Below are 27,329 nucleotides of genomic sequence, written 5' to 3' on the forward strand. Positions count from 1 at the left end.
TAAACCCTGAAAATAAAAGGCCCAGCTTTTCAGCCAAGGAATATTATGAAATTTTTCTACAGTAAATAGTCACCAATTCAAACAATTTGGGGTTTAATGCAATAAGTTTTAGTTTCCCACATACAAAAGGGAGTCCAACAAACACTAGTATGGATACTGGGCCTTATTTCCTACAATTAAATTGGGAGGGCTCAGCAGGATTTTATAGCCATCCACAGTATAACAACAAGTATGCATGATGAAATCCATACACTTGATTAATCTGATATGAAGCAATACATATAAACATTTGAATAGCTCACTATACAAACTCTATACATTAAGCTTAAGATACTATTGGCCTCAGACTCTACTGGACTTTTAATGGTCTCTTACACATCTCATACCACATCAAGCTTCCAACATAGAGTTTAATAGTAATCCGCTAACCACAGAAAGCCCCAAAATGCTGAAGTACCTTATCTTGTACAGAATCTGCATAAGTTATCAATAATCATATAGAAACTGCTTCTAGAAATGAGCAGTCCTTACCATAAGGGGGTATTTAAAATTGTCACTATCGAGGGAGCACTCTTTGGAAGCTGCAGCCAGGCCTTGTAAGATGGGAATAAAGATCTGTAAAAACAGAAGTAGATCACTTTATTCAAGAGTAGGAAGCAAGCGACACTATTGCTGTCCACAGCATGAAATGTCTGTTCATTCTTCAGATACTGCAAGTTACACAAAAGAAAAAAACTATGATCTTTTCTTTAAATTTGTATCAGTTAAGCCTGAATGGTTAAGAGATTAATCAAAGCTAAAAACCAACTTGCTTTAGCGTGGCGTATTGACTTGATGCCTGAGCATGATTTACCCATAAAAACTTATTTCCAAGCACCTGTATTTTTTCCTGATGACATTCTAGCTTGTTTCCAAACATTTACTCTGCAAACCAAATAACCCCAGAGACACGTACATGTAGATTTAGACCCAAAGCTAAGAGATACAAGCTGAAGCTGACACATTGCAATGTCAGCACGCTGACAAAAAGCCGGTGTCGTTCCATCAAGTTCTCTGCATGAGGAAACCACGTGGGGAAGCACATAGGCATTCCATACAGCATCACTGTAGACACCGTATGCATGTGTGCAAGCGGGTACGTTACATCCGCAAACGAGAGCACAAGTTGTGCAGAGGTCTCCAACAACATGATTGCCCAAATGGGTAATAATTTATTTGTCTATACACTTGGAGTGATAACGTGTCTTTAATGTTGTATGTCATGTAAGCAAGTTGGTTTTGTGCTGGTTAGTTGTGACTGTGGTAAGAGGAAAGATAATAAGCAGCAGTGACGGATTGTTATGAAAGAGGAAGTCACATAACAGGAACTTATTAATCAAAAGTAATTATACCCAATTATTAAGTCCCAATCACACAACTCTGACAACTATACCCTCATAAATAAACTCTTATAGTAATGTTGGAACAATAACAAGAAATCCCACTGATTTAAGTTTAAGTATATTGTGTTGCTTCCACGAAGAGACAAAAAAGTATTATTAAATTGTATTACAGAAAATGACTACAAAAAGGTTGTTTTCTGCTTCAGCTAGAAGAATAGTTCTCTTCTCTAGGGTAGGTGACCTTTAACACTTTCCATAACCACTTTCTGACAGTCTTTTATGTACTTTCAACTGCATGAAGCTCTACCAAAAGGTGTCCAGACAGAGATATATATTATTAAAACGTACTTGCACTACACATAAAAATTAGCTAATGTCTTTTTTTTTTTGTTAAATTGGAAGGATCAAATGCCATTCTGAAGGTCCCCCTTACGGCTAAGTCACTACAGGAGCACTAATTAGAGACAATTACAACCTTACTGATCTGCTTTAACATTATATGGGCCCAAAGAAGTTTGCCAGCTTTGTGTCTTAATTACCAGGCCCAGCAGTTCCAGTTTCTTCTCATCTCGGTGAACTACTCTGACACACAGAACAAACGGTGTAATATTCTCAGTCATCTCTGTAAAATAAGATGACTTAAAGGACTAGGATTTGTAAAACGCTCTTAGCACCTTAGATGCAAACTATTAAAGTTGCCAATAAGGGTAAAGATTGCAAGACAGAAAAAACAATAGATCTTTCTGAGTACAATTACAGAAGATTGCTATCTTACACAGACATTTTTAGGATATTGTGTACAGAAGCATAGAAGGATGAAAAACCAAGATCGATCCCATAATACATGCCTGCACATTCCGCGTAGTTCATGTCAACATTAAGTAAGTGTGCGCTACTTATTAACAAATGCACTTTTAATAATTAGAACCAGCAAATAATGCAAGTCAGGTTTGTTTGGTTGTTTGGTTTTTTTTTTCCCCCCCCCCCCCCCCCCCCCCCCCCAAAATGCTAAATGATTTAAAAAGAAACAAAACCAAACACCAAGTGCTTAACAGGTTGCTAGCCCCTGGAGTCACAGGTATACAACCGTGAGATGCAGAATAAACCTCCAGAAATCCACTCTCTTGGATATTGCAAATAGCAGAATCATATGATACAATTATTTATTTTTTACCTACACCTTACCTGTTTGAACACCTCTTCATCCTGATAAGTTGTTCTCACCAATTCTTGGATGAAGCCAAATGGGAGATTCCTACACAGCATATACGGTACCAGCAGAGACTGCTGCTGCAATGACCTTTATTTGTATAAAAAAAATATCCCAAACTACTGATTATTTCCAGTAGTATTTGTAGTAGTATTTGCAAAAATGTCAGAGTAATCACAACTAAAGATGTGCCAGAAAGCAGATTACCAACACGTAGACACACCTACTCCTTTCAGAAGTAACTACCCTTGTCTTCGCAAGTTACATGTGGAAAGGTTATTGTGAAACAGATGCTGCTGCCAACTTCACACATTAGTTTAACAAGGCCGGAAGAAAATAACAGCTTCTGCGTAGTAATTGGTTCTCCCTTCTACTCCTCTCTAATGAAAAGACCCTTTGTTACACTCAACTAGTGAAGGAACAACTTTTTTTGATATTTGTTTTTCCAGATTAAGGAAAGAATATAACATCAGTCTTTTCTGAATTAATAGGTTATTACTTTTAACTGCCCCCTAGGATTTTTGAAAAGGTATCTTTTTTCCTTATTACATACTTAAAACTTATTCTAATGTCAACATTGGTTCATGTAAAGAAAAACTAATCTCAAAGCACAGTGGAAAATTGCTGCACCTTCAAAGGTTATAGAAATATTGTTTGGAAACACAAATACAAAATTAAGCAGATTTTAGTTGAAGTCATATATGCTATTTCAAAAATCTTTTCACTGTTCCAACTAAACAGGCTGCTAGTTAAACAACTGCTGTTGAAACGACTGCACTTGAAATCTTGAATTAGTGTAGAATGTCTACACAGAGATTTACATTTCCAAGTCTGTTGTGGTAAACTCTCTGAAGTAAACAAGTGCTATGCCACTTCAGCAGTTTTTGCTACACATTTTGATAAGATCGTTTCTCAGATGCAGCTCTACCGGTTACTGCCTTTCTCAGGAGTAGTGCCCCAACAATCTGCAAGTAAAAGAGTTTATGCATGAGGTAAGACAGAAAACAGCTTGGTTAACTCAGGTCCCCCATTTAAACTGTTCCAATCAGCCTGGGTGATTTTACCCAAACACAATAAAAAAAACTCTTAAACTGCTCTCCACCACCATATCAGCGGGAGCAATAGTCACCAACGGTAAAACAATAAACTATTCCTCTGGCACATAAACATTATCTTGCCCCAACAACTGATCTTAGTTTTCTTATCTAATCCTCAGAAGAGAAAGAAAATCCCAGAACAATCTAACTTTCATGACTAACGTCAGCTGTATTTACCTTGGTTGTGTTAAGGATCCCTGTAGCACCAAAGCAGCGTGTGAAATGCACTGTGATCGGATGTTGCTCAGTAACTGGCTAACTGTTGGCTGGCTACACATCTGATAAAAATAACTTTATTTTAATACAAACTGAAAGTATTCAGAGACAGAACAGACAGGAAATATGATAAGTGTCTTTATTCATGCAGTATGAATGTATTATGCAAACTAAGATTAGCACTATTCCAGCTAAAAACCTTTCAGTTTATATATATAAAGTGTCTGTTTTTTTCCCCAGAAGCAAAAGCTTAAAGCAAAATATAGGATGCTGGTGTGGAGCTGGTCTCACAAAAGTAGGTTTTACATGGAATCAACGTGTATAAAATGCAGTAGATCAAAAGCAGAAGGACAGTTTCTAAAACAGTGTTATTTTAGAGACGTAAAACATATGTGATTCAAATAGGATGAATTAGTAAGAGTCAAAGGGACCCTACAAATTCTGTACATCTATTTCTACAACAAAGCCATCAAGAAAGAACTACCAATTTCCACCAACTTTCCCTACTAAACAGTAAGAGGAGTGTCTGTGACAGCACTGATACAACTTCACTTATCTGAAATATACCTTTGGTGCTTTTCTCTCCTCTATTCCAACTCTGTCAAAACACTCAATGAGGTAGTTCAGCATCTCTGTCTCCTTACAATTTTCAATGGTGAAGTGGTCACTGCAGGAATCGGAAACACTTGAGCTGCCAGAGCCTCCCATACTTTAAAACACACAAAAAGAAGAAACAAGGCATTAGGTACAGTTCTTCACTTGTGCACAATCAAATAATTCATGAGCTCCTCTGTCAATTTTCTGAAGACTCCATCCCATCACACACCGCTCAATAATTAAGATCATTTCTGTGATTTATGAAGAGCTCTCCATTTAACAGCTTGTCCAACTCTGAAAGTTCAGCTGTACTGTTACATGACTGAAGAATCAATTATCTTATTCAATGATTAAGTATCTGAAAGACAGCAACGAGGTGCATGACTTTAATGGGAATCAGTAAATCCTGCTCTCGCATGGCAACACCCTGTAAGTTGTACCTGACATCAAAACTGTTCGGACACTCGGGACATCACAACACTTCCATGCCACGATGCAACCTCTGCCCGGTTTGTGCACAGTCTCTGCACACAGCATTCAAAAGGGCAGAAGTGCCATCATCGCGGTTAGCGTTAACCAACCCAGGGAACGCAAAATCCTCCCCCTGCAGAGACGAGACCTTGGCTGACAGACAGGGCTACGGACAGTCACTGTCCATATTCTACAGAAGGAGAATAAAACAGGAGGCAATACATCAAAATCAACTGTTCCTTTTAAAATTTTCACATTAAAGATCATTTAACTCCAACGCCGTTCATTTCAATTCCCTTAGTAAAATATGCCATTTCATTAAATAGCACAGCCGAGGGGGAGGGGGGAAACACTGATATTGTAAACTAAATCCACACTTGAGAGAGAAATGGAAGCAAGATCAGACCTCACAACTCTCAATCTCAGACTTGTTATCGCAACAGAATTCCTCTCTACATAACAGCTTGGTAAAGCTAATTAAAAGCTAAATCCTCATTTTACAGAAGGCAATTAAGGCAAGATATATTCACTTTATGTAAATGGAATTTAAAAAATAGCAGTTATGTGGATGGTCTACTGCTATTCCTCAAAGAAAAGTCTGTGTACAGCAAGAGTGGATTTAAATGAAGACCAATTTATAAGCCCCAGATCTTAAACTGGAAAATAAGAGTATTTGTTTCCTTAAATGCAGTTTTGTAAAAGCATGTTTAAAACTACAAACTGTGTCAAAGTTGGAATTTCCTTTTAAACTGTAAAATAATTTACTTTTTAATATTCACGTTGTACAAATCTATTGTGCAAGCTTTACAGTCCAGCCAATAAAGCAGGGAAAGGTTATTACTGCTAAGCATCTGGTAGCTCAGCGCGTTAAGAAACATAACTTCTAACAGCAACAACCTCTTTTTGCAGAAAGAATGTGTTTTCAATTATTCGATTAAAACTAATCCATGTAAAACATAGCTCTATTAAAATAGTACTCCATAACCATGAAAGCATACACACATTTTCCTTTCTGTAGTCTCTCTTTTAAACCTCTTAACTTCTCACATTCAGCTTAAAAATTACCCTTTTAAAAACATCAATTTATATAAAAAACCCTACTACTTTATAGTTAGTCATACTGATAATGATTTCACTGCAGCAGTAACTGAAATTATTCTAATGCAAAGCTCATCCTTCATGCACATATTGAATCATAGAACACCTTGGTATTTTCAGAATGCATGTTGTTGCATAATTGTACAGTCACTGCCAACAGGGTAAGAATTAAACAAAACAGTGGGGAAAAATAATCCTAAATTCCATGTACCCAAAAACCCTAGACCTGTGTTATCAAGTTCACTCTCCTGAAATTAGACTGGAATGGAAAAGAGGAGATGCTGTCGGAAGGTGTTCTAGCTAACAGTCTGACTTCAGCAGCAGGGTCCCAACTTACCACAGGAACAGTCACAGACAGAAAAGCCAGTGGGGAAAAAGATCATCTCATACCAAGTCTTTTGGGGCGTTCCCCGACATCACAAGATACTTCCTAAAGTCTTGACCCAGCTTAGTTTTAGAAGGCTCAAGCAATTAGATTTCCCCCGACTTTTGCTGTAACTAAAATACTTCAAAGGGGACTGAAAGTCTTTGAGGAACAATTTTTTCCTCCCAGTTGTTCAACATGCATGTAGTTTTTAAAACTCTCATTTTGTTATGAAAATTCTAACTGGCTCTATTAGTCTACGTGGCCAGCCCTAGGCCACCTCAGAACTACTGTCAATCATAGTCAGGGGTCTGAACGCTCACAGAAAAGGACTACAGAAGTATCACTTTTCAGAAAAGTCTTCCTAAAATACACATGGTTTATATAAAACATTTACTCCTTTCTCCAATTTGGGTTGACACAAAAGAATGGGCCATTTCTTTGGAAATGTTGGTGTGCGTGATGAAGCTGATAAATGTTAAGTTTTAATGGGAAAAGAAAGAAACGAATCATTTTCACCAACAGACTAATAAAGAAAACAAATCACTTGGATATGACAGTTTTGTAGGAGGGCTGCTCATTTTTCACACCAAAACCTCAGTCTTAATAGGAAAACATTTCTGTATCAGCCAAGACATTGCAGCATTACTCTGTAATGGAATGTAAAACTAGAGAAGATCCTACACTGCATTTACATTTCCAAAAGCTTTTTTTTTTTTTTTTCCCCTTGGCATATCCGCTGTTCTGCAGGTTTTTTTGCACAGCTACCTGGCTAGCTTCCAAACAGTACTCACTAACATCAATTCTCATTTTGCTTTCACGTATCAATGTCACGCAAATGAAAGGGCTTTGCTATACAATTAGCAAGTCTCTGTTTTACTGTAAAAATATTCTGCTTTTCTCCCTCCATTCTTGGCTGTTCCCACTGTGTCAGCCTCTACTACTCACCACGTCAAAGGACCAGTTTAAACTTTCAGGTGTATTATCTTTACAGGCTAGAGGAGTGATCCTCAGCTGTCAAGCAGCAATGAGTCTTCAACAAAGTCACGCCGTTTGCATCAGCTGGCTATTTGCCACCGTATCTTTTTCCTACACACTAACATTTGTCCTCATTTTCTAATTTTTCCTAGGAAAACATGCACATGATGTACCACTGGTTTTAAAACTACAACCACGGGTGAATAATATTCCTTCTACTCGTATAGTCCATGAGGAGTTCCACTCAAACATCGTTTCAGAAACCATGCTCGTTAAACCTTCAAGGCAGTATGATTAACATTTACTGTATCTTAGTCATGTCTTCAAAAAAGAGCTAACTAGCATTCATTATCCATGTTTACACCCCATCTTAAAACCCCATCCAAGTCACCTCCTTGGCTTTAGTCATTTCCCAAGTTACTTTGAAGAACACTTGACACTACGCAGACTGTTAGTTCCTAAGCAACCAAACATGCAGGTTACATTCTCTGTCTCCAATACCTGGACCCAAACTGGACACAAGAAAAATCATCATCTTCATTTTCTTCATCACTACTGTCCTCAGACACATCAGAAACGGCAAGAAGGAGGAGGGAGAAAGGGTTGTCGTATATACTACCACAACAAAAATGAAAAAGGCCATCAGATTTTTTAAGCCAAAAGGAAAAGGAAATGGTAGCTTCTCTTTCTAAGTCTACCAAAAATCATCTTCTCTAAACATGCAGACAACAGGTAACTCCATGTTAGTAAAATCCAAGACTATACTAACATGCTCTATTACACTACTACAAGTTATTCACATATCAAAACACCACATATTCACACACCAAAAATTTGAAAAGAATTTTGGAGACATAATAAAAATTATGGCTGATGTGGGAATGCTCAGACATGACTGAATAATGCGTATTACAGTTCTAAGCTACTGAACTTTAAAGCAGTGGTCTCAAAAGCCCACGTACTCGTTTCTCCCTCCTGCAGGGACTGGGGATTCCAGGAGCAGCCAACGGAGAAAATGCAGCCGTACTTGGCTTGGCACACTGAAATAGTTTAATCTGTAATTTAAATCTATGCACTAGGGAATCAAATCTAACGCAGCCCAGCAAGTAACAGCTTTCAACAAATCTACTAAAACCCTACTGAGAAAACTGACTTCAAAGCAGGAGGTCTGTTTGGTTTACTATCCAGAAGTAGGACCCGAACAGAAAGCTAATTGTTTAACTGGAATGGATGTAAGAAGAGGAAGAAATTAAAACAATATTGCTACCTGTAAAACAATTACATTACACTTCAAATGTTTGCAGAAGCAGGTTTGAGATTTTGTCAAAGATGGCTTGTTAGCAAGTCAATGTATTAGTACAAACCAAAACGCAGAAATCAACTCGGGGTAAGTAGGGTGAGCTCAGCACAAACATAAGTTCTTCCAAATTGCACGATTATGCCACACCCTACACGGCACACATTAAACACACTCTTTTGTTCTTGTGAAATACCTAGAAGGAATCCTGTTCAGTAAAGAAGAACGCCTGCGCAAGGTACTGGGTGAAGCAGTAAACAAAGGTGGACCCATGGTTGTGGGTCTCTGTCTGGATGAGATGACTGGCATGGCCGGAGGGCTAGCAGCCATGGCTGGAGGACTTGGTGAACTAGATGGGATGGAAATATTCAAGGAACGCGGGATGGAAGAAGCTGAAAAGCCTCCAGAATGGGCAACAGTGTATGGCCGGTACCTCGGAGAGGAAGGCTGCATCCAGGAAGGGCTTGTTGCTGTGAGGTGAGAGCTGACAGTAATGGAAGGCACAGATGGAGTGGCAACTGAACTGGCTGGTGGGGTAAGAGATGAACCAGTCATTGGTACATAGCTTGTGAAATTGGTAGTAGGAGCTGGACTAGTCCCATAGAGACTAAACCAGTTACAGGGGAAAAAGAAAAAAAAAAAAAAGCAATGATTTAGGATATGCAGAAAAAGGGTGAAAAAATTAAAATGAGCAAGAGAAGCCCTTGCCCTTCTGATGATTCTACTGCAATAATTCTGCAGCTCACACACGTTATTCCATTTTATTAATGTTACTCTGTCACAATCTACACTTAAATTAAGGGTCATAGCCTTCACCAATGCAAGTTAGGGATACTTCTCAGAAGGAACCAGCTACGCGGCTGTAACCTGTCAAATACACTTCTAGCCATGGCAACGTAATCAAAAATGGTGAAATGGAGGGACATTCATGTGAAAAAGAGTGAAGAACTTTAAAAATCTATTCTATTTATTGTTCTTGGGACGTTTCTATGCCCCTCTCTCTCCCCTAGTCTACTAATAGGTATTCAAGCGAAATCGGTACTCAGTTATAATCAGAAGTCACCTGGATAATGAACTGGAACCAAAGGAGCCCACATTACAGAACATAGGGCTGCTTCCTGGGTTGGAGCCCATGTTTAACATCAGGCTTCTGTCAGGAGACCGGGCAGCTGCAGCAATTGGTTGCGATGTAGCTGTCAGGCTAGCAAACGGGTTTTCATCCCTCGACTGGGTGGACATCATCAGCACTTCCATCAAAATCTGCCCAATTAAGTCCTTAAAATCTGAAAACACTGTTAAGAATAAGAGAGTTAGTATCCTCCCCTACTGTCTTCATCTACACAGCTGTCAAGAGATGTAAACATTATCAGAGCTTTCAACTGAAAAGGACAGTAATTTACTTCTGTGAATCAAGTGCTGCTTTTGGCAAGAACAATAGACTGACACATTCATAACTATCACACTGTCTATATTAACTAGGTTCTGGAATGACAGCGACACAAAAAATATAACTCTTATGGGAAATACAAAAGATTAGAAATGACCTAATGTTGTTATTGTTGATTATTAAAGTTGTCTTGTCTGTCCCTCTTAAATTTTCCCACCCTGCTGTTGAGTTGGGCAAGTTGTGTCAAAGAAAGGAAGAAAAACATGTGCACGCATAAGCCCCACCCCACGTATGCCCACACATAAAATAATAATTTTTAATTTGGTCATACTTTATAGCTGACAAAATATAATTTGTTTTATAAAATAAGCAGGAATTCTTAGCTTATCAAATTAACTGCTAAGTGTCTATTATGATGCAAGACAACCCTTTAAGTCAGTAAAATGTTTCAAAAAAAAAAAAATCCAGCAACACTGCAATATCAGCAGACTAGTTTGACAACAGAAAACAACCAACAAGAGCACGGCAATCAACTGAAACAGGAGCTATGGACCAATCGGTTCCATGTTCCTTTTGGCGATTCTATTTCCTGCTACATCTGCCAATAGCAGATGCTGAAATCAAGCAAAGACCAGTAGTAGGTGGCTCTGGCATTATAGCAAAGAGCCAAAAAGCTACAAACACGAGTAGGGAACATGTCACTCAACTAAACAATCCCTAACAATGATAACAGTTCAGATACGTACCCTCCTTTGGGTTCTGTTTAAACTGGGCAGAGAGTGAATTCAGGAAGATAACATCTCTGTCTCGGTCCTTCCAAGAAACTCTGAAGATCTTACAGACCAGCTGTAAAGCTTGCTCCTCAGATACTTCAGACCCAGACAGAGGTTCCTTGGTTGGGGGGGGGTTAAAAAAAAAAATTAACTTATATGCAACTGTATGAGTCAAGTCACAATTTTATCAGATGCAGGTCTTCTTTAAAAGGCTTCAGACTAACTCTTAACAGCAGATTTTCTACGTGTATAAAGGAATATAGAAGTGTTTGTCAAAATTTATTTGGAAAACTCTGAAGAAACACAAAAGAGATGCAGAAAAGATGTAGCAGAAATACACAAATCTAGTAGGAAGCAAATTCTCAAAAAACATTCAAAAATAGTGTAATACAAAGGGAAATTTAACCAAGATACCTATGATTTCTCCTTTAAGGAATTAACTCATGATTCAACTTTTCATTATGCACAGGTATTCTAAAGAGTTTCTTGTAAAAATGAAAGCACAGGAAGGAGTGAGCTTCCCCAAGACTTTCCTGCTTTCAAATCTTTGCCCAAGATAAAGACATCTTTCACTTGAAAATGTCAGGACAGGAGAAAAGACTCAAGAATTGCCTCGTTCCCCTTTCTTCCAAACCAGGAACATCACTTAAACTGTGCTCAAAATGAAAAACTAGTTTTCTCTAAAAAGAATGCTACCACATAAGTGGCTAGCAAAGGTCAAATGGAAGGGTTCTTGCAGTCCTAAGGCAGCTTTGAGTGTGCACCTGTAAAAATGGTGGAACACCAAAAAATAAAACTCAAGTAATTACTCCTGCAATGTGAGGAGAGGTAGCATTTAAACATATTTCCAAAACATACGTGACAAGCCAGTGACATATCTCTGTCATCCCCTGCACTCTTCTACCAACATGGAAAAAAGCAACGTAATACACAAAGCAGACAATTCAGCTCCACAGAACTTCAAAGATGGAAAAGTTTTAGTTTTGAGGCTAATTTCCTGTAAGAGTTCTCCTGCGAGAGTTGTATGTTTCCTAGACACAAAAAAAATTTCTGACATTTGACTAATACAAGTGCACGTTGTACTGCTGTGTATCATAATTCTTGAGATAGTATTACTCTTTTACTAAAAAATAAGTCAATGAGAAGAAAAAAAGCAGACTGAAAAAAACAAGGTTGCCACTAAAAAGATCCCTTTTTTCTTTTAAATTCAAGACCACATAATTGCCACCAGGTAATTCTAGATTCAGAGATTTCCAGCAACTACCAGCATGGTACCCTTTTCTTTTTTTTTTTCTTCTCTCTTTGCTCACAAATGAGGACTCCACTGTCTCCGATCCACTTAACTCATTTGGGGTCCCCAAATGAGGAATTGAACCAGGTTTGCAAAGCTTTCTTTTACTTTCCACTGGTTATGTCCCCTCCCCTTCAAGACTGCCCATGATTCCAAGCTCTTTATTTCACAGCAGCACAACACAAGCTGCCCGACTGCCTGACCTCCAGCTAGGGATTGATTGGAGAGGATTCTGCGGCGGGGATATTGCTACATGGCTTTAAGCCAGGCTTTCGCCAACAGGCCTTATTAGTGACAGTGCAGGAATAAAAGACATCTAATGAGCACTGCAAGAATTGTTGTAGAAACTTCTCTCCACTACACTGATGTCCCATTTCTTTATGGCTTTATTTCACGTGGGCCTTAAAATGAAATGACAAAGATGACAATTTTAGGAGTGAATTAGAGCTTTGTATTTGCTTGCTTTTTCTGCTTTAAAGAGTTCTACCACCTGACCAAACCTTGATAGCTAATATTCTTTTTTTTTATAATATCATTAAGAAGAAAATCTTATTACATAGAGTGCTATGTAACTTCAGCATACAAAACATTTGAAGCGGTACTTTGTTAGTAGACCGCTAAATGCTGCAAAAATAAGCTGCAACAATCTTCAGAAGTGTCTTAAATAGTTCTTCAGGCCTACTATGTATTAAAAAAATAGATCTGAGCATTAATAGGTCACTTTGTTGTAGGATATAACACAAAACATTTTCTTCAGAGTTTTCAAATATAATTCATGACCCAATTTGAGACAATTGAAATGCACCTTTGATATTGGAAGTTTTGACTTTTTTCCTTGCCACAAATTTTTATGAGGAAATGCAGCAAAGAAATCATTCACAGATGACACCTGAGGGCTAGTTCCACCCTCTCGAAAGCATGTACTCAAAATACAGAGATAACTGAAATTGCAAGCTAAAACTCTGCATCACTATTCCATCCTAAATCCTTTGTTGCTGTTTCTATTCTGCTATTTGAACACTTACCACACACAGTTCTAGTAAAGAAATTTCTTCAAAAATCAACATTGCCCCCTTTGAGAAAGAAGAAGATGCAAGGCAAGTCCCAGGAACGTTACAGATTGCAAAGCTGCAGCCACATAAGGCTACATCAGTGAGGGAAAACAATATAAGCGAAGTCTGAGGTGAAGTCTTTATAAAATAAAGTTAACTTTTTACATAACAGAAGCATGCGTTACACTGAAAACCAAAACCACAGCACTGTTAACCCCAAACTGCATAGTCTGAACAGGTTTTCCCATGAAATCCTGAAACTCAATGTTACAGCAACATATACATATAGTTTGGAAGAGAACAGCCAACGTAAAACAGACTAACCTTATCCGTCAGACTCCTTTTCTCTCTGCGATCATTCTCATCGACCTCCATATTTTCAATTCCTGAATCCACATCTACCTGGGACATACTGTAAATGGAAAGAAGAGAAGCAGCCTGTTAACTTGTAGAAAGCAACAGACAGTCCTCTAAGATGCTGACTAAAGGAGTGTTGCCTTAAGTAGAAACAGCAGACAAGAACCAAAGCAACAGCCATATGCACAAACGGCAATCAAGACCCCTAGCAGATAAATGCTTCTCATATTACATTTATTTTGAATTCAAGAAACACAATACTAAATTTCTTCAGCAGGCAATACAAACCACACAGCTATCACATCCCACAACCTTTTCTTTTTTAAATAGAGTAGCTACATTATCCCCACCAGACACGCTCATCACTTAATGTCTAAGATAATGCTTTGTCTTTTATCACTTTAGGTCAGGAATCCCCATTAAAATCAGACTAGAAAAAGTATTACAGTGGTCTAAACAGCGTGTCATTTTTAAGCATTTAACCCTACTGCATTAACAGGGCTGGAAGTGAGAAATGGCAGAATATTTTCCTGTGTAAGTGGTTTTGTCGATTAGCATTGTGCAAAATTTGCCGGCTTATACAAGCTGCATTTTTTACCTTTTCTCACAGGAGACACTATCAATATCCATGCTCTGAGACCGAGAGAGAGACTGAGATTGTGTTTCAAGGCTGTTAGATGGAGAACTGCTGAGTGAACTCACTCCTTCGCTGCTCTGGCTTCGGTGGGCTACTCCTAGAGAAAAGGCACCACCAAGATTACTACTACAGAGATGAGAAGGCACTACACAATCACTTGGATGGAAAAGGAGAGGAAATACTGTTTTACAATCCAGCTCTTAAGCATTCTTAGCAATGCATTAGGAAATAAGTGTTAATAATATTCACATTTGACTTCAGATAATCACATTTTCTACCTCCCCTTGCATCAGCAACATAGGAACGCTTACCTGCATTACAACAGAGAACAAAACTAAATTTGCATCCATGAAACACTCAGAGATTCACTCCCATAAAAAAAATAACAAAAAGCACTAGCAAACTGATCTCTTCTAAGATTGCTCCACATATTAAGATTTTTTGTCAAAGCCCCTCTAAAGTTAGTCCTATCAGAATTCAGAATCGGATTCATGCTGGGTGATTACAACGGAGTTAACTTGGGATGGGGACACAGGACTTAAACTAATCTGAGTTCTGATAGTCTTCCCACAAAACCTCCCACAGTTTACCGGGAACTTTTTTTCTCCACAAGAACAAAAGTGCATATTGGACTTCTTGGATGCTTATAAGTGCAACACCAGCAAATGCAGAGCAATATAATGACTTTGGAGCATGGCTGATGAGCGTCAGGATATGAACAGATGGATCCATTTTGCAACGAAGACTTCTGCAGAGAAGTGTTAGATACTAGCATGGTAGGAGGAAAATTATACGCATAATTCCAAACAATCCAGAAAAGGCCTTCCATTCAACAACAATGGTAGTTGAACGAGTTATACAAACATCTAAAAGGAGAGGGCTCTTAGGTGTAGTCTATTCCTAAAATTTGTGCCTCATGACACTGAAGTCATGATTTATAATAAAGCAGCATTAATTACAAGCTGCAACTGTAGTTTTATCAATATCAGGTATTTGCATGTCAGTAAACAGACAGAACTAGTAGAAAAAAGGTATTATTTTTCCGTTTAAAAAGAAAGCAGCAGTGAATTTCACTCCTTTGGGTTCTTTTGCCTGCAGTTAACAAGACATTCCCCAAACAGTATTAGGTTTCAGGTGAGAAGCGTAAAACCAGATTGACAACCTATTTTTAAATTCCAGCACTGGCTGCATTTCAGTGTTACTACCGAAAAGTGCAAGCTTGTCCCACATTTATGGCAGCAACACATTCTGATGTTAACAGTGGGGGCAGCAAAACAGAACAAATCAGGATTATGCTCTTTGACACAAGCTGTTTGTTTTCAAGCACCCTTCCCAAAGCTTTTCTAGATCTTTAAACAATTAATTTTACAGGAACAAAACTGCAGAAGGCAGAAAAATCCCATTTAGAAGACATTTTGCTGAAGAACAACTAGATATTCACCATGGAAGGCAGGAAATGTGGTTTCATTCTACTGCTTTGAAACTCCTGGTTTACTTCCCTGGGTATAAAAACAGTTTGTATTTCACTCCTTGTATTGGGCTGGAAATTAGTCAGTACCCAGAAAACACTCAAATCTTCAAATAAAAAGCGGAAAAAGATGCATGAGGTAAGATTAATTTTCACTGGTATTCAGAAAAGAATTTAACAAGCAGATTGTCCAAACTCCTGTGTTTTAGAACTAAAAACATTTAAGAGCACTTCAAGGTAATGCATACGTAACTTGCACATATCACAAAATACTTGCTAAATGTAAATTTTACTCAGTTTTGTTCAAAGCTTCTATGCTTTGGTTAATAACTTTACAGCTATAACTGGGTATTCTAATTCATTCATAAACAACATTCAAACAACATTCCTGAGCCCTTTAGGTTTTCAGTATGAAAAGAAGAATAGAAATAGGAACTGAGAACCTCCAAGAAAAGTTAGATTTCACTTAACCACCTATTTGCCAAGATTAAATGTCTGCAAATGATTTCACCCAGGAAGCAGAAAAACTCTATTTCCTCAGAGTTCCAGTCTATTTCCTCCCGTCCTAGAATTTCAGTGAAGCACATTACAGCTTTGACACTGAAAGTGCTTGCACAAGTCCCAGGCCCAAAGCCTAGTACAGTTTCTCCACAAAACCAGGGATATAGAAGTATCACGTATAGTGTCTGAATTAAGCATAGCTGCTCAGGTCAATCAGGTTAAAGAAAGGCAACATTCAAAAGCAAAACCTCAATGATGTAGTTCCCCTAGAGATAACACACAGCAGAAATACGCTGTCCGTGGCAGGGAAAGGCTGACTTCAGCAGGGTATTGCAGCATGCTGCTGGTTTAACATACCCGGTTACAGCCTTGTTTTCCTTCCGTACAGCACTGATTATAAAGAGGCAGTCTTCCTCGAGTCCTTCCTCTCTCTTCCCAAAGCAAAAGCTAGCTATGTCAGTGGATAAAGGGACTAGAGCAAGCATGGCTTACCAGGGTGAAGAAGGGCATTGTTCTACATTCCCTTGGGCTCTTACTCCCTCTGCCAGGAAAATGTACTTTATTAACCGTTATACTGCAGCTCTCATTAACAGGCCTCTTCAAACACACTCTCCTACCTACCACCTTTTCACAACAAATCTTCCCGAATTCAGTTCCATCTGTACTTTGCTGGATCAGGTATACAGTAAAACACCTGACACCCGAAGTTCCAGTTTTCCTTAAAAAAAAAAAAAAAAAAAAGAAAAGGAAACACAACAGCATACAGAGTCATGCAAAAATTATGAAGACCACACACCCAGTGTGTGTGGCCGTGATTTGTTTTTAAGCTTTCCAAAATATTTTAAAAATACATACAAAATAATGATCATATTCTCCATGAAATTGATGCGTAAGTCTGATCTCACCATGCCATAACTTCTTATAAAAATGGATGCTTACAAGGACACTACACTGCTGGGGCTGCTCTCTGTATGTCCAAATGAATTAAAATCCTCTGCAGTCATTTTAGTCTACTGCTCAAAGGAACTCCTGCAAACCACACAGCATCAGCTCAGTCTTCATTTATGCTAAATAAATACAGCAGGTAATCAGTTGTGAACATTTTTTCCCTGATCTGTTCCCCAATTTAACCGTATCTCTTACCCTCATGTGAAAAAGACATGCATTATTAAATTGCTGCCATGAATGGCACTGTAGGAGGCAAACACTATACTGACCAGGCAACTTGTGTTTCTGGTCATCAAACAATCTAGTCCGTATAATTAGGTACTGTCCAGTACAGATAGAGACTTCCGTTTTAAGAATTCATCTAAGATCTTCACTACCTGACCACTTCAAACCATGATAAACCTGTCTGCCAATACACAAACATTTCTACCTCCAGATATACATTTCCACACCTCCTGCTCTGTTGGCATTATTGTTAATACAGTTGTGCAGTAGAGACCGATCAGGACCTCATCTATTTGAAAACTAACCATTTCTTTTTCTTGGGTTAGTTTTCATCTGGTTTAAGTCCATGATCCACTTCACCACGCAGTCGCTAAGGACAGCGGAGGGAGAGGCAGTGGGAAATACTCCTTTCAGCAAGAGTCAGACCTAAGATGCGTTAAAATAGTCATGTAACCACAGCCTGAATGAACACAGTGAGTGACCTCTGCATTATTAAAAAAAAAAAAGTCACCTTTGCTGTCTATAATCATGAGGACAACACACAGTGTTAAATTCCACCTGCAATGAGCTTTTCTCAGGGGATGCTTTTGATAGCTTTTCTCTGTCCTGCTTTGGATACAAGGCAACAAAATTCACAGGAAGGAGTCACTTCTGGGTATTTCAGAACAGCACTGTAATTCAATTACAGGATTTAAGCTTGTAAATTACTGTACTTGCCAAAGGGTAAAACATAAAATTGCAAAAAGCAAATACGGAAATAGATACAGAATTCTGCATCAAGGAGCACTGGAAAAAATATTATTCCTATCAAATAATTAGAAATCACCTCGAGCACTGTGTACAGTTTTGGGCGCCTCTATATAAGGACATCAAAAGGTTGGACTCAATGATCTTAAGGGTCTTTTCCAGCCTAAATGATTCTATGATATTGAAAACCTGTTTAAAACAATCTTGACATTTGTTTTGAGATTGGGTTTGTGAACCTCTTAGCTTAGTTACACAACATGCAATACAATTTCAGTTTTCAGATAAAGATAACAATACTGGAAAACATGCCAATTTGTTTGATTTCCAAGATATCCAATTTTAAATAAATCTTTTTTTTCCTTAGGTCAAAAGTGGTATTATATATATGAACATTGTCTTCACATCTCTACAAAGCAACCCCCCCAACTTTCTGAGCTTTCTGGATTTGTCTGATTTTAATAGATCGGGTATTATTTGTATCTTCTAAAATAAATACCATTTGTACACATCCTCTTTGAATTCACTCCAGTAAACAGTGAAATTGGCAAAATAATACAAAGGAGAAAACAAATACTTTATTCTTATGTGGACAATGCACACTCACAGCCTACTAATTTTAATCGTGCCAAAACTGGTAATTAAAGATCAAAAATGAACTTGGGACCGATTGCTAAAACTTACCTAGAAACTAATCAATAAAAACTATGTTGCAAGACTGAAAAGGGTTTTTTCTGGCTCCTTGACAGATTTGGCTTTCTTTTCTGTAATATTAAACTGTTTTACTAACTCCAAGCTTTTGTAACCCATATTTTAAATGCCTTTAGTTTACCGATACCTGGAAAACAACTGTATCTGGCCATTTATTATTTGGAAAATGAAAACGCAAAGTACCTTCATTCACCAGTTCAGAATGTTTCTTTCCGAAAATAATTTTTAGTAGCAGCAGAAATAACGCCAGTCATAGCGTTCATGTTCTAAAGATAAGGAGTTGCATAATAACTTTCAGTAGACATACAATAATAATTTTCATCACAGATGTGCCAGCCTACCTGATGCACCGATTGGAGAGGTAGCTGGGGTCATACTGTGGACATTTAAGCCGAGACTATGGGATGGCCCCGGGGCTGGTGCCACTACTGGTGGTCCTGGTGGGGTCTCTCTCTGCGGTGACGTGAGTGGCGTAGAAGGCTGGGAAGATGGTCCACCTGCCAACCGAGCAAGGCGCCTTCGACGAATCTGCACGAAGGAATTAAAATACAAAACAGCAAATGAACAAGTTCGTTTGCACGTACATATGCACACGCACCCCGTGGCTGCCTTTGGCCTCCTCCACGGCAGCGGCGTTCGCTCCGGTGAGACTGCGAATAGAGCAGATTTCTTGATAACCTGCTAAATAGAGCTGAGTCTTGCTGCCCTCTCTCGCATTTGCTGCCTTGGAAAGCCATTTGCACTGGAGAATGCCGTGTTTGCCCCTCAAACGGTTGTGTAAGACAAGTTTAATATTTACTGCTCAGCAATTTCAAAACCTGTAATGCTCCTCCCCATCTATTTTGGCACTTGATGAAACAAACTGCATTAATCTGATAAAAGGGACAATATGAACATGACCTTTGCCTTAATTTCACACCACATAATACTAATAAAAACACCTGTGCTAAAAAGGAAGATACAGTTCAAAGTTATTAAAGACGACTGAGTTAATCTGAAACAGACCTGCAACATTAAAAATATACAATTCATCTGCTGGACAAAAGCATCTTGGGAAGTAAAGACAGACAGTAAGTAATATCCCCTCATCACCTAAAGACATTCCACCACACAATTTAAAAACACAGTTTGGGCATGTTGCTAGTAAGACAGAGAAGCATTAGCCTTCAAAATCCAACTTCAGAAAACTGTTATGAACCTATTTATTAAAATTAGCATGCGACCACACAACACTAATATTGTACACGAGAAATAGACAAAACTTACAAAACTCATAATCTGTAAAAAAAAGAAAAAAAAAAAACCAGGAAAGACATTATCTATTATCACAGGCTGCCTCAGAAGATCTGTTCGTAAAATATACACCGTTAGCTCAAAATAGGCCCAGCACAAAAGTATCATATTTGAGGGTGTCCACTCCCTGCAAAAATAAGCAATTCATGTTATTCCCCGTTTGTGTTATGATACTCAAGCATTGTATTGCATGCAATGTATCAGTTTTCATTTCTGCTCATAATCCTAAAGAACTGCCAAGCACGGGAAAGAGCGAACAAAAGATCCATGTCAAGTCAATGTCTACGCTACATTACTGTAGTCATTTAATGGCCTGTGAAACCTACTCCAACAGGAAGAAGAACAGATCAAATTAAATCAGACTTCAAAAAACTGTGGGAAAACAGTGTCTGGAACTACATCTCCCTCCATGACAGGTGTCACCACATGTACATGGAAGGCAGCTAGAAAATAAATTGCCTTTTCTTTTTTTTGTTCTTAAGACAAAAAAAAAAAAAGGCTGTGAGTAGAATGTCTTAATCCTTCCTCCTCATCGAGCAAAATCGGGGAGCTTATTGCATAAATAAATTGGTTAGCTCTGCCATAAGTAGAAGCTGTACCCATTAGGGTGTCTCAAAAGTTTTTTAAAAATACCTTAATTTTTCTCCACTTATATCTTAATTTTTCATCTGTCTGTCTGAAAAAAAAACCCAACTACAGGACTACTTCATCCCTCAGAGGCATAGCTCAGAAAACGTCAGGTACGCAGCCCCATATCCATTTTCCCTATTGCTGCATCCAAATAAAGTGTTCGTAGCACCCAAAGCTATACCAAAACTATTATCAGTAAAAAAATCTAGCTGAATTGAAGTCTCTTTGAATTAGGGGGTTGAATAAAGTTTTAAAAGCTGTTTTCTTACTATTCAAGTGATCTATAACCGTGTTTTTCAGATAAAGAAATGGTGGGGAGGAATAGAAGGGGAAAAAAAACCTACAAATACACACACACAAACAGCCCATATATGCAGAAGTGGCTGAGGGAGAAAGATGAAGATTAATTATGTAAAAAGCAAGAAAAATAAATGTGAAACTTTTCCATATTCATTCTTGCTAGCTAGTTCAAAATCTGGTGCTAGGAAGGAAATATGTGAGGAGAAAGAGGCATAGATAATAATTAATATATGTATCAATTTATTCTCAAATACAGTCAAACGTTGATTACTCAAATAAGATCATATCCCTCGCAAGGTACGATTTGCACAAAACCTCTCTTCATCATCTCCCAGTTTCAAGCAGATAATTGAGGTCACTTGTGCCATTCAGCATTCCTTCATCTACAGTGCCCGGCTAGATCAATGCTGAAGTTACATCAAAACCAGCCGCAATCACTGCTGTTGAAACAGGAGGGCGCTGAGATGAGCTTTCTGCCTTGTATTTGTCACTCAGTCTGTCAACCACCCGACTCTCTTATGGACCAATCCCCCAGACTGTAACCTGGCCTGAAAAAAATTCTAAAAGGGGCATGAAACAAAGAAACCTGCCCAGACACCAAGCTGCTTTTAGATAAGATCCTGAAGTTATTGCAATATTTTTCCCTGCCCTTTTAAGGCTGATAGGCAAATTATACTTATCTTCCTTACTGCTGAACAAATTAACGTTAAAATATAAATAAACTCTGAATATTTTTTCACTGAGACAGCTTCCACAACTGAGGTACATTTAGCAATTGTTAAAGGACCAGATTTGGTTCTTGGATACCCTGAGCTGTCATATTCCTCCAGATTTACATAGAGTTATCACAGAAATCTGAAATTTGATCTGAAGATTAGAAAGCTTTAGAGAGGAAAAAAAAATATTATGCTAGAAAGGCAAAGGTGCAAGCTGAAAGAGGTGTTTGAGCACACAGCACAAAACTGGTGCACAGATTCTGTGCAGTTAATTCCTGTGTGCCTTAAGACTAAAGAGCATCAAGAGGAGGGAAGATCGGCTTCGTACTCAGGGCACAACACGGGGACTCGGCAGACAGAGATTGTTCGCACAGTAATGAGGCCCCAACCTGTCGCCTTCGCATAACATAAATAACATTTGTCAGAATTGTGGGAGTTCAAAGTCATCTCTTCTCATTTCAGACTGAATGACTCTCCAAATTAGCATGAAGAAACACACAGCTGGGGTGGGTTTTTTAAAATATTTTTTTAGGAAAGTTTAGGGTACCTCAATAATACCCAGCCCTTGATTTCACCAATAAGTACTTGCAACAGTGACAAAGCAGTTATGTATCATTATATTACCCAACAGTGACAAGTTACCTGGTACTAATTATTACGTAGGCTATGGAACAAACAATGCCCACCCTCCCTGCAGAACACAACTCCGTAATATACAGTTTAAAAGGTTAATAAAAAAATCTAATTGGTTGAATGGAAAAGCACACTGGTTTTTAATTAGCACATTTTTTGCTGGACAGATGTGGACTGTGTCTTTGAATGGCAGTTTTCAGAAATACATTTTTTTATCTTACTGGAGTTCTTAAAATCTGTTAGCTGGACACACTACCACACACAATGTAAAAATAGCACCTGATAAATACAGTCAACTGAATTTAATTTTGCAGCAGACCAATAGAAATACATCTAGGAAGACTGGTGCCTCAGGCTCACACACTCTCAGTTAAAAAAAAAAATTCTGTATCAACATCTGCTCTAGTGGCAACTGCTTAGAGACACTCTAAGGAAATTTTTTATTCTACAATACTCATAGAAGAGCTCCAAACCTCTACAATAAAGGGTGATTTGAATGGATACTTTATCTTTCTTGTATTCACATTAAATTGGTCTAAGAAATGGTTCATTTTCTGGTGACACTGGTTATGTTCTATGTTCAGAAAACACTAAGCTGCACAAAAATCATATAAACGTTAAAAAAGGCTAAGTTCACATCATTCATTCCCACTTCATGCCACATTTGGCTTGATTCTGCTTTTTTCCATGCAGTCCTTATTCTCACCTTGTGCTAAAATTCACACACCGAAAGGAATTTTCTTTTTTCCCCCCTCCTAAAGATTTTAGAATGGTCTGCAGTGAGTGACAACTTCTAGTGCTTTAACAAAGTAAACACTGACAAAATTTCGGTGAGAGACATTGTTGATAGCAGTGCAAAATATCTCATTGAAGCTAAAATACATCCTATAATCCCAAAGTCATTATCAATTGTGTCTATCTCTTTTTTTAAGTTACAATCTATTAATGTTATACTTAATTACAGTTCAATGCAAGAAGATAACCTAATCTACAAGAGGCTTGCAACTAATTTCAACCTTAGTTAAGTGGTTTTTCACCTTCAGTCACCACCAGATAAAAAGTTTGAATCAGATAGAAGTCACATATAAAATATTTTAGAAGGCTATTCTTCCATATAGTCCACATAAACTGTTTTTCCCTATAGCCCACCTCTGATCCAGGGTCCACTGTGCCAAGTAATAGTAAAGTGAAGAAGTAGAGGAATTTTATAATAGATTTGGCTTTGACTTTTCAATGAGGGGTCCATTAACATTAAAAAGCGACAGCGTGGCTCTCTTAAAATGATATAAGATTAAGTTTGTCTCAAGCAATCACCTAAAGGACCAGTCAGCTTTGGTCTTAGCTGACCTGTACCAGAAAGACATGGAAAAACTTGAGTCACTCATGACAAACATTTTGCCAGAAAAGGTAGATGAGTCCCTACTGGAGAATTCATTTTCTGCAGCCTCAGTTCCACGATGCAGTGTTCTTGATGATGTCAGTAATTTGCTGAAGCAGTGACACAAACAAGCTTACATAGGTTGAATAATTCTGAAATTAATCATAAAACACCTCATAATCAGATGCAGTTTAACCATCAGCAGACTTGCATGTAAACAAAGCACTCATGAAATACACCTGTAAAATTAGGGATCCCTTTTCACAGCAGAAATTACAACACCAGCGTCCTATCCCACTCGCCCCAACATGGGAATTGTACGCCTTTTCTCAATGCTTCCATAGAGTATGAGGACCCCCATCAAGTAAATAGCACCAAGTATTTCCTCCTAGCTCCTGCTGCAACATAGCAGGATTGCTAAATCATGATATACAGCATAATCAAAAACACCTTAACTTTTTTGGAATACAAATCTGAGTGACAACTGCAGCCACCTTGCTCTACAATCCTGCCATAAGATATGGCACAGAACAAAAATAACTTCTTTTGATCCTCCATGGAGTGTAAGTACAGCAATAAGCTTCTGCTGCAGCTGGTCCAATACACTTTATATGTACACAATACACTTTAATATGAAAATATTAAAGAGACAGGGAAAGATTTAAAGTTGTACATGACCTGGACATTACTCTGGGACAGTGGGAAACTCCCTATATCCTGATCGGTACAATGACAGAATTCATTTGAGAGTCCTCCAATATACAGGCAAAACATAAGACCTTAGTTACATTTAAAAGAAAGAAAAGGAAGAAACTAGAAACAGTTCACATTATTCCATATCAGATGTTTGTCAATCACAACATAATCATGGAATGGGTTAGGTTGGAAGGGACCTTAAAGATCATTTGGTTCCAACCCCCCCCCTCCATGGGCAAGGAATAGAATCATAACGTGTATAACCCTTAAGTGAAAGAACAAGAGATTGATCAATAATTAAAAAGAGGTAAATCAAAGGAAGCATTGGGAAACTGGGAAGCCTGTTTCAAGAATAAGTGGTATTAAATATAAGACCCCCTTGCTTCTCAGGCAAGAGCTTGAGGAAGCAAGATTTTAAGTGTTTTACTATGTTAAGAAGTAGGTTGTTTGATTTTTACTTTAAATTACACAGAGAGAACATATAAAACGCTTAGCGTTACACACAGAAAGGAGCCCTCCCTCAGACAAAGACTACCTGGCAGATGGAAGCAGAGAATAAACAATTAACCAGGAGAGAAGCAATTCAACCCCATCGACCCGCCGGGGGTCGGCAGGTCAGGGACAGCGCGCAGAGGGGAGGAACACGAAAAACACTGAGCACAGACACCGGGCGAAGGCCGAGCGCCTCAGTAACACCCCTTCCCACGTACAACTTGCCCCTGGGGGCCAGGAGAGGGGCCCAGCACTGCCCGGCGGCCTCTCCCCGCGGGGCCCGGCCGCCCCCTCAGGCCCCGGGCCCTCCGACTCACCTCATCCGCGCTCAGCTCCTCCATCGCCTTCCTCTTAATGGTGAACGGAAGGAGGGCGCTTTCCTCTGCCCCGCCGAGGGGCAGCTCCGAGGAAGCGCTCTCCTGTCGCCTCAGACCCCCCTACCGGGCTGCCTCACAAGGGCATCTCCGGGGCGGCCGCGCCTCGCCTCGTCTCCCTCGCCTCGCCTCACCCGCCGGCAGCCGGACCCGCCGCCGCCCCCGACCCGCTCCTCACAGCCCCCGAACCTCAGCTGCCGCCGCGCCCCAGGGGGAGCCGGTCCCCCAGCTGCCCCAGCCCGCCCGCGGCCTTCGGCCTCGGCCCCCGCCCGCGCCGCGGCCCCTGCCCCACGTAGAGATTATTCATCAAAACAAGAGGGCGGCGGCGGCCATCTTGGGGCGGGATCACGTGAGACCGCCCGGCGCCGCGGAGGGAAGCGGGCATGCCGGGCCCTGCGCCGCGCCGACCAATGGCAAGCGTCGGGAGGCGGGGAGGGGCGGGGCCCCAGCGGCTCGTCGTGGCGGGGCGGGGAGGGGCGGCCCGCGCGCGCCATGGTAACGGGGGCGGGGGCGGGGGCGGTGCTGGTGCCGAGGGGAGTTGGCCCTGAGGGGAGCTGTGAGGGGAGCGGGGGGAGAAGGGCGGGAAGGATGGAGCTGTGGCCGGCGGCAGAGGCGTCGCCGCTTGCTCGGAGGCGGGAGCAGCCCCTCAGGTACGGACGATGGGGTCCAAGCTGGGACCAGGCTACTGAAATGTTCCCGTTTTACCGGGTCCGTGCGCGCTCCTCTCCTTTAAGGTGTTAACTCGCTTCTCAGTGACGAGTGATCGAGATACTACAGGCTTTTTGTCTAATTACTACAAGTTGTATGACATACCAAAGGAAAAAGCAAGCGCTAAGCCCAGTGAGTACTGGGCCTTAGCCCTTTCTAAGTGTAGTTTGAACCTGAAGTATTTTTTCCTTTCTTGCATAAACCCACAAATTTTGTGTTCTTTCATTATACCACAAAATGGTATTTTTGTGAAGGATATTCATCCTTTCTTCCTCTTTCTTTTCCCTCATCCTCAAAATGAGACTCCAGCTGGAGAACAAAACAGCCGGGGTCTGTGTTGACTTTAAGTGAGTTGGATGTTTGTGTCCAGCTATAACCAGTTATAATACACATAGGTGAAAAAGACAAGGCTTTTGAGAAGTTGCTCTTTTGGAAGAGGACAAAAAAATAGGAGTTGCATCAGCAGATTTTTGCCCCGGGATGAACAGTCACTAATAATAAGATCCTAATAGACAGCTCTGCGCAGTGCAGCAGAGTTTGACTCAGCGAGTGAAAGAATCCCATTAAAGGAGGACAGCAGAATGTTCTTAAGATGGAAGCAAACCGGTCTGTGTGAACAAGGGATAGAATTAAGACATATTTCTATAAACAATGCAAATAATTATAAATAAATTTGATCAGATTTTTTTTAATGCATATATGAGGCAGCTGTGATATTTGGTCTTATGTGTCAGTATCCATCTGCCTTAATGTACTATATTGATTTTAAAGTGTTTGAACAAAACCAATGGTTTTGATGACTTAACCAAGGTGCCCAGAATGGGAAACATTCTTTTGTAAATAAGTGCATCATAACTTGTATTGCCGGTCTTTTTGTAGAACATATGCCTACTGTCATCTTTGATTTTTAGATTATGCTTCATTTTGCATTTCTTTATCTTCTTGGGATTATGTTTCATTTGGGTTTTTTGGCTTTTTTTCCAATGAAGTTGGGGCGATAATCCAAATCACAGGCTTTTACATGATTTCACTTGCTGGTTTGTTCTTACACTAAACTGTTGGTTCACTCCATATTACATAGCCATTGCACAGAATAGCATGCAAGAAAATTATTAGGGCACTACACACAAATTTACGTCTTAAAAGCTTTTGAGTAAAAATTAGTAACTTTAAAGGTACTTCTGATGATGTCAGGGAAGAGTTACATGCTGTTTAAAAGTAGTCTGTGTACCTCTGTCACAAAGACCAACTTTTTAGAAACAGCAACAGCAAACTACACTCAGTGATACGACTCCTTACATTTTT

At 39.4% G+C, this 27,329-nt stretch overlaps 1 protein-coding gene across 2 annotated transcripts in view; it reads right to left on the reverse strand.

Annotated features, from left to right (window-relative positions):
• The window catches only part of UBE4B (ubiquitination factor E4B), a 42,166-nt gene extending 16,644 nt beyond the window's left edge, over window positions 1-25,522 (reverse strand). Inside the window, exons 1-12 of one of the 2 annotated variants that reach the window (XM_082493631.1) lie at window positions 25,260-25,522; window positions 19,146-19,332; window positions 14,169-14,304; window positions 13,538-13,625; window positions 10,844-10,988; window positions 9,774-10,002; window positions 8,907-9,317; window positions 7,915-8,028; window positions 4,473-4,614; window positions 3,867-3,967; window positions 2,568-2,682; window positions 532-615 (exon numbers count right to left, since the gene is read on the reverse strand). In XM_082493631.1, coding sequence (XP_082349757.1) covers window positions 532-615; window positions 2,568-2,682; window positions 3,867-3,967; window positions 4,473-4,614; window positions 7,915-8,028; window positions 8,907-9,317; window positions 9,774-10,002; window positions 10,844-10,988; window positions 13,538-13,625; window positions 14,169-14,304; window positions 19,146-19,332; window positions 25,260-25,283 — 1,776 coding nt within the window. In that variant the 5' untranslated portion in view covers window positions 25,284-25,522. The remainder of the gene's footprint in view (window positions 1-531; window positions 616-2,567; window positions 2,683-3,866; window positions 3,968-4,472; window positions 4,615-7,914; window positions 8,029-8,906; window positions 9,318-9,773; window positions 10,003-10,843; window positions 10,989-13,537; window positions 13,626-14,168; window positions 14,305-19,145; window positions 19,333-25,259) is intronic. The other variant, XM_082493630.1, reaches the window with a different exon arrangement.
• Between the last annotated feature and the right edge of the window lie 1,807 nt (window positions 25,523-27,329).

Source organism: Vanellus vanellus (assembly GCF_965231255.1).
Source record: "Vanellus vanellus genome assembly, chromosome: 20".
Classification (NCBI taxonomy): Eukaryota; Metazoa; Chordata; class Aves; order Charadriiformes; family Charadriidae; genus Vanellus; species Vanellus vanellus.